This window comes from Silene latifolia, chromosome 8 (genome assembly GCF_048544455.1).
Source record: "Silene latifolia isolate original U9 population chromosome 8, ASM4854445v1, whole genome shotgun sequence".
Classification (NCBI taxonomy): domain Eukaryota; kingdom Viridiplantae; phylum Streptophyta; class Magnoliopsida; order Caryophyllales; family Caryophyllaceae; genus Silene; species Silene latifolia.
The window spans coordinates 3,707,542-3,715,509 of NC_133533.1; the positions used below are offsets into that span (position 1 = coordinate 3,707,542).

General features: G+C 33.1%; 1 protein-coding gene across 1 annotated transcript; it reads right to left on the bottom strand.

Annotated features, from left to right (window-relative positions):
- On the bottom strand, positions 1 to 870 carry LOC141597554 (uncharacterized). The gene has a single exon (XM_074418022.1). The coding sequence runs from the start codon at positions 868 to 870 to the stop codon at positions 1 to 3; it is 870 nt and encodes a 289-aa protein (XP_074274123.1).
- Between the last annotated feature and the right edge of the window lie 7,098 nt (positions 871 to 7,968).

Sequence of the window (7,968 nt, forward strand, 5' to 3'; positions counted from 1 at the left end):
TTATGGCTTGATGTCTATATCATCCCATGGCATAGTAAGATCATCTTCAACTGATACAAATTTATCAAAATCATCCCAACTCCAATTATTGCTTGATGTTGTATGCATGGATGATGTCCATGGTTGATGATCATCATGATCATTGTTCATCATTGTTTCCTCTAACCCACCATTGTTTTGATGATCATTTGTAAAATTGTACAAAATTGGGGATTGAATTGAGGTAATTGTTGATGAAATTGAACATGGGTTACTCTCAAAATTTCCCAAATTTGAGTAAGGAAGTTGTATTTCTTGATCATAATCATGGTTTTGTGATGATAGACCTAACGACGTCGTTTCTGTCGTCGAGAGAAGAATTTCGTCGTTTAATCCCTTGCTAGTGAATGTAATTGTGGAAGTGTTTGGTAGTATGCAAGGTTGTTGGTAAAATCCCTTAGAAATATTATCATTACAAGAAACACGCGAATTTGAGACCGCCTGAAGCAAGTTGTTATTAGGAATAAGTGGGGTGGTGGTGGTGGTTGTTGTAATGTTGGTTTTCGAGACGTTTTTAGACGTCTTGAGACGCTTATTTTTACGACCACCACCAACCGGGACATTTCGAAGAGTGCCACCTTTAGTCCAATGTCTCTTGCATGCCTTGCAAAAATGTCTAGGTTGTGACTTGTTATAATTATTGTAATAACAAAATTTTGTATTTGTTGAATCGCATCTAGGGCAATTTAATTGCTCGGGTTGTTGTTGTTGTTGTTGTTGCCGTTTCATAGGAAATGTTTTAGGAAACTCTAAAGTTTTTGCACTCTCTAATAATGTTTGGTTCCAACCATTGTTCCCATCACTTGAAACTTGTTTTGAACTCAAACCCATGACTCAATTACAATTATTCTAACCTTAGAATCGCGGTATGAGTCGAGAAATAAATATGAACTTGAATTGTATTGAGGAGATTTAAGAGAAGAGAGGAGAATTTGAGTTAAGGAAATGTATGTGTAGGAAATAGAGGAGATGTGGGCATGTTTATTTAAATTCTCTAGTTATCTATATGTGTGTGATGTAGTAGTCACAAGCCTATCTTTTAAGGGATAGTTATATGAAATAAGAGAGGCACAAAAAATGGAAATTTCAAATATATTTGAGCTTAAGGGGGTTCTTCGATTGATATAGGTGGGGTGCTCTTTGTTTTGGCTCATATCTCCCCTAGCTAAGTCTATTTGTCAATAATTGTCATATTCATCATTATTTACCCTATTGACTTCCCATCAATTAACCTATTAGACCTATCGATCGAGTTGAATTAGGTATCGGTTAAATCTGATTTTCATGTCGAATATTTGGATCTTGTTGTTTATAATCGAATATGTCTAGCAATCCCTTTCTATAGACAAGGAGTCATTTACGAAAGGTTTATATGCGAGACTGGCTCATTAGACTTATAGTTAAATGAGAAATAAACAATTGTATGCTTGATTTCTTACATGACATCTTTCGAAACTAAGTCGGGCAATAACAGTATAACACCAGGATCAGAGAATGTAAACTCGATTGTATTTGAAGAGCAACTAAAACACATAAATCTAATCAACCAAGATATGCAGAGTGGTGTTGTCTTTGCGTGTAAAATTCGCTCATGTACTAAATACAAATCTTATTTAAAATGAACAGGTCAAATAAATTGATAAGACAAAAAGCAAAATGCCTAACAAATGGCAAATTCTTGTCTAATCCTATATAAGATGTATTTGACCTGTTCTATACTTAAAAACGGATAAAATCGGCTTACGAGAGACCAACTGTATTATAAAATGGCCAACTAGTTGGGAGAGAGATACTTAGTGACTAAGGTGAAGGTGGACAAATGCCACGTGGAGCAAGGAGAGCCATTGATAGTGGGATGTATGTGTGGCTAGTTTAAAAGAGGAAATAAGATTATAGGAAGATTTTCAGCATGCAATATCTCATGAAGTAAACAAGTGAATTTGGAAATGGAATAGTATAAGAAAACTCACAAGGAGAATAAAGTGAAGAAAGGTCGGTGATTACTACATGTAATGAAATGAAAGGAGAATTGCCTAATTGAAGTTGATTGGGTCTTCTTGTGGGCCCTAATGAGGGGTAAAGTGAAAATTTAGAGTTGGCATCATGTGATTTCACGTGGGAATGTAGTTATGTAGTGTAGCTTAATAAGTCTTAGGTTAATATTGGGTTAATTAGTGTTTTTGGATTAGAAGAAGGATTTAAGGAATACTCATATTCTCGAGTAACACCGTTATAGTTATCAGTGGCGGATCTTGGAGTAAATAATAAGGGGTGATTCAGGCGAGGTTGAAAGATTGACTTCATGAATATATATTTAAGACTCAATCATTGAATCAAGGAAGCCTACTGATAATTTTATTACATTTTAATATGAAAAAGTCGACAAGGGTCGGATTCCCTTCCGACATAACTAAGGTTTTCCACTAATACATGCATATGCTAACAATCTATTATACATGCATGTCTCAATGTTTGTTGGAGTGAATTAGCCGCTAATAGTACGGACTCTCATTTTATTATGCACTTCATTTAATGATAACAATATTAACTACGGAATATATGCTATATTGCTATTACAATCGTCTTATATAAAACTAATTACAAGGGAAGAAGGGATAATTATATAAGATGAATTATTGATGATTAGGGATAGTCAAATATATAACCACAAGGCTCTCTCTAAGCTTTTGTGTGATGTTAATGTTGGTTAGAATTGATGATGGTTTCTTGAACAATCATAGTGACTTTTTCTTGAATTGGTGCATGGAATATATGTTCAATGTTCTTAATGGTGTTTTCATTAGTTTAGGTTTGAAGTAGTTGAGAATTATTACACCAATTCTCATTTGTGACGGGTACTATTCCGTCACAAACACTATTCACATTTGCGACGGGCCAAATGTCAGCAGTTTTTGAAAAAATGTGACCATTTTTTTATAAAAAAAAAAGTGACATTTTATGAACAGTACTTGAGTGGTTACATTTTATCAAAAAGTGGTCACATTTGCCCGTCACAAGGGAGAATTGCTGGAATTATTAAGGTGGTTTTGTAAAAAGTAAATTACTAGTAGTAAATATTAGGGCTGAGCAAAACCGTATACCCGATACGGTTTTGAAAACCGTATCGGGTATACGGTTTTTAAATTCACAATTTTGTCGATACGGATCCGACCCGGTTTAACCGTATACCCGGTTTTCGTATACCCGGTTTTTCCGTATATCCGGTTTTCGTATACCCGGATACGGATTTCACTTGTTTGTTGTTCAATTTATTGCATACGCGATAAAACCGATACACCCTAACTTAAATTTAATAATAGGTTACATATTAAAATAATCAAAATTTCAATATTCATTATACAAATGCATTGGGGAAAAAGAAAGTGGACAAGTTAAAGTGATTTTGGTTAAATTATTTAGTTTTTGTAAGATATTTTTGGTTTTTTTTATTTATTTTCAAAAACCGTATCAGAAACCGTATACCCGGTTTTGTTTTTGCCCGACCCGGATACGATACGGTTTTTTGAAAACCGTATCGTGTATACGGAAATCCGTATCGTATATACGGAAATTCGTTTAATTGAAACCGTATACCGTATCGTATCCGTATATTAAAACCGTTTCGTATATTTTTGCTCACCCCTAGTAAATATACATATGGACTTTTCATACATGATGAAACTGTGTTCTACTATTATTAGGTTGAAATTTACTCCCATCTCACTAGCATTCCACAAATTCTCATTATAGACGGACACTATCCGTCTATACGTATAGACGGATACCACTTCTCCTCACAAAATACCCATTTGCCATAAAGTGGGAAGCACATGGGGGTGCCCCACCTTATCCCCTCTATCCATTTTATGATTTTCAAGTAACATTTTTATGGGATTTTGATTTTTTTTTTTTCAATTAAGCTATCTCCTGATAACTTTAACATGCAAATGGGTCAATCGGGTTAGGAGTAGTTCAGCATTCCAAGTTTAATCATTTTCGGATGTATTCGTTTTTATCAAGTTACTAATAGGTATGCAACGATAAACAGTCGGATTGGGTTAGATGTGGTCAGGTTAATTCGAGTTGCATGGGAGTCAAGTTTGGATCTCTATTTGGGTACGATAAAAAAATTTCAGATTGGGGTAATTCGAGTCAGGTTAATTTATCACGTCTAGGCGTCTAGCTTTAACACAATTATCCGTTGATGTTCACCTTAGGTTTAGTTTAACTAGAACATACAGTATATTTGGTCGTGTCAAGGTTCGTGTTTGTGTGACATGTAAATGAGTTACAAACTAGGTAGTACGGACACTTTGCTTAACCAACATTCCCGTGTCGGAATCGACACTCGTCTGACACGCGCCAAAAGCAAGTGGCATAATCTCGTGTCGTGTACGTATTGACATAATAACATAAATGAGTCATTAAATCTCAAACCTAATATATCTGTTTCGTGTCGAATTTGTATCGTGTTCTCGAGTCATATCATTGGTTGCCACTTGCCAGCTTTAAGTTTATCTTTGGCCATTATTTCTCTTAGCTTCATGATGTTAGTCTGTTGCAAACTACATACACCAATTGCACTTTATCCTGTATTGATGTAAGTTGGATTATAGTTACTTGTCTTTCGTATGTGGTATGTGGAGAACTCAAAAACTTTGTACGGAGACTTACTGATATTGCAGAAAACAGACGATAATTTCTGGCCACATCAAGAAAATATTTACAATCCATAATTAAATCTATGTAATAGGCCGGTTCTTTGAACTGACCTTGAAGTCAATTCAGAAATTATAATTCTCACGAACGTACGTACTTCATGCCTACATGCGGTACGAAAGTTATTAGAGAAATACTTGTGTCCTCTGAAGGACGCTCAAAAAATGAGGAGGATGGTGCTTCTTATTACTGGCTTAACGATGACCCTAGATGGTCACACATTTACGGGTGACGTTTTACACTTAAGATAACTTTATATTATTATATGATAATAATTAAAGTTACAAGACGATATTATTGTATTAACTGCTAACACAGGTGATACGTTTAATAAAAAGAGAAAACAGTCCATAATATTTTCTAAATTGAGGACATCCTCTCGAAGGACAAAAGTATTTCCCAAGTTAAGAAATTATTAAGGTTAATCTTAGAATCAATAAAACAAACTAATCACGAATATCCTAAATCGAACCTCGTGGAAATTGAAAACTTGATGAGCTACTAAAAAAAGTGAGCTCGCTTTATTCTTGTTTGTTAGTCGAATGTTAGGTTTGAGTACTATTTTGATACAAAAATCAGTTTTTATCTAATTATATGAGTCTCAAATTTTCTTGTACAATCAGACTTCTCAAATCCATTTAACGGCCTTGACTTGAAGAGGTTTAATCTATCCACAATTCAATCTGAATTTAATTGACCGGAGATGACATTAATTTAATAATATGTGGGAAAAAAAAACAAATTGTTTACTAAATAATGATCCAAATAAGATCAATTTGACATTTAATTTGATATTTTCACCTTTAAACATAATTAATGATATTCAAAAATTAAAATTAGAAGTTTATTGTTTCAAAATTAAAAAAAGATAATAAAACATTAAGAACTATATTCGATAATGAACGAAACATAACACAATTTTACCAAGTACATACTCAAAAATGATCTGACTCTTATCCGGCTCAAGAGGACATAACCCGAGTTGAGTAACATAATTGATGAAAGTAATTCTCAAGTATACTAAAAATCTTGAGAATTCATGACACAATTCATGCAAGTGTGATGCTTTATTAGTTTGAATCCTTCAAAGGTTTTATGAATATGATACTCATTCATGCAAGATCTACAAATTCATCACCCTCACCTAGCCAATAGCCATGACTATTCTTTTAGTGTGAATAGTTTACATTTACCTTATTTTGTAGGGAGAAATAAAGCAAATGTAAACTATTAACTAGAACGGTGGGAGTACAATCATACTTAATTTAAAAAAAATGTTATGTTCATTTTATTCAATTCACGTCGGTCAAATGTTTATTTTTTATTGTTTTAAATAATATTGTTTATGTATAAATTGACTCAAGGTACATAGAAAATAATATGATTCACTTGTCATCAAAGAGTAATAGATAAAAAAAAATATTTAAGAAATAACAAACTCTTGTCCTATATTATGAAATACGGAATAACATTTGATTCATTTTGCACTTAAGATTAATATGAACGTCTTAAAAAAGACCAATAACACCTTTTTAGTTAGACCAATCGATTTAGTCTGAATTCGAGCCGGGTAGGACCAGTAAGCGACTAAGCGGTAAAGCTTTCCCTCTTAAATTTTAACATTATCGGCATTTCTAGAGCTCGGACAGGAGACATTTAGTTGAATTAAAACAACTCTTTGCTAGTTAATCTAAATCTTCGCGGTAACAACACCTTAATATACTTAACTATTGATTGATTGATTTGAAAACTTGTCTAACAATTGTGAAAAAAATTATTAGTACTGTGGAATTTATAGTAATCTCCTCTAAAAAGTGGAAAATCTACTATTCCAAAACTAGTTTGAGGTCTTTCAGTAGACAACTTTTAGCTCTTTTACGTAGATTTTCGACCATAAAATAGTAAAATCATGATTGACAGTAAATATATATGGCTCGTGATTTACTTTATCTTGTCCCTATTCTTTCGATTTCTTTTGTTTTTGTCCGGTTTCAATTCACACGCCTTATCAAAAATGTTTTACCTTAATAGTTAAGACCGAGTTATGTGGAATTGTGGATAATAGCTCAGAGTTCTACTGGCCTTGACGCCTTGCCTCATTTGACACCAACAAATTTTTTAACCCCTTTTCTATTTTCTAAATTTACATGATTATAAATATTCCGACTCAGGTCATGAGCAATGATCTTTACCAGCTAACATCAGCAATGTATTTATCGTGGTTTGGAAAATTCACTGCAAATGATAGTCATCATTTACGAGTATAAGTTTTGAATGTTGTCGTGCAGATAATGGATACGGATAAGGCTACATACACACGACCTCATCCCGCTTCCTAATAATTGTCGCTACTTTAAATTTTAATGGGCTCAAGAGTGAGTAAGGGACGATGCATTGTTGGGCCATATGTGGTGTACTACTAATTGGACTACATGAATACATGATCCGTTGGTAATTTGAAGAGAGTCCATTGATCGTTGAAATGTATATGCCCATAATAATATTGACAGCATATACGCTCAAAAGGAAATACGATATATTACTATACTTCCAGTTGTATAATAAACATTGTACAACACTATAACCACTATATATTTATCCGGGAGTTTATATGTAATTTTCTGAGTTTTTCTAAAGTTTATTTTTTTTATATTTAAGTGTGTAAGTTCAGAAACTTTATAGTATAACTCAGACTCTTTAAAAAAAACTTAAAAACTTTAGTACAGAACGCGGATTAATTGAAAATGACGTCGGCCATCAAATTTGAATTCATGATCTGTATGTTGTTATCTTTTGTAGAATTTGAAATTCAAATTAGTATGGAGTTTTTATTTTTACTTTGGATTTTGGCACATTTTTTAATTCTTTTGATTGAAGCTACCAAAACTAAATATAGTATTTATATTGACCAGTACAAATACTCCAAAGTCTTAATAAAGAAAGACTCGTAATAAATAAAGAAGAAAGAAAGATGACTTTGGATTATAGTGAAGAGCTAGTGACTTGCATTATACTCCATTAATAAATACGGAGTAATTAAATATTCCTAACTTGTACTCCCTCTGTTCCGGTCATTTGTTGTCCTTTTCCATTTTGGGGTGTCTCAGTCATTTGTTGTCCTTTCTATTTTAAGAATGAACTTGATGGGTAATTTGATCATTCTCATTCAATTTGTTCCACTTGTCATTTAGTTATTGGCCTTTTTCTCAT

Bases quoted from the DNA above. Each gene is read 5' to 3' on its own strand.
- LOC141597554 (XM_074418022.1), bottom strand. From the start codon at position 870: ATGGGTTTGAGTTCAAAACAAGTTTCAAGTGATGGGAACAATGGTTGG.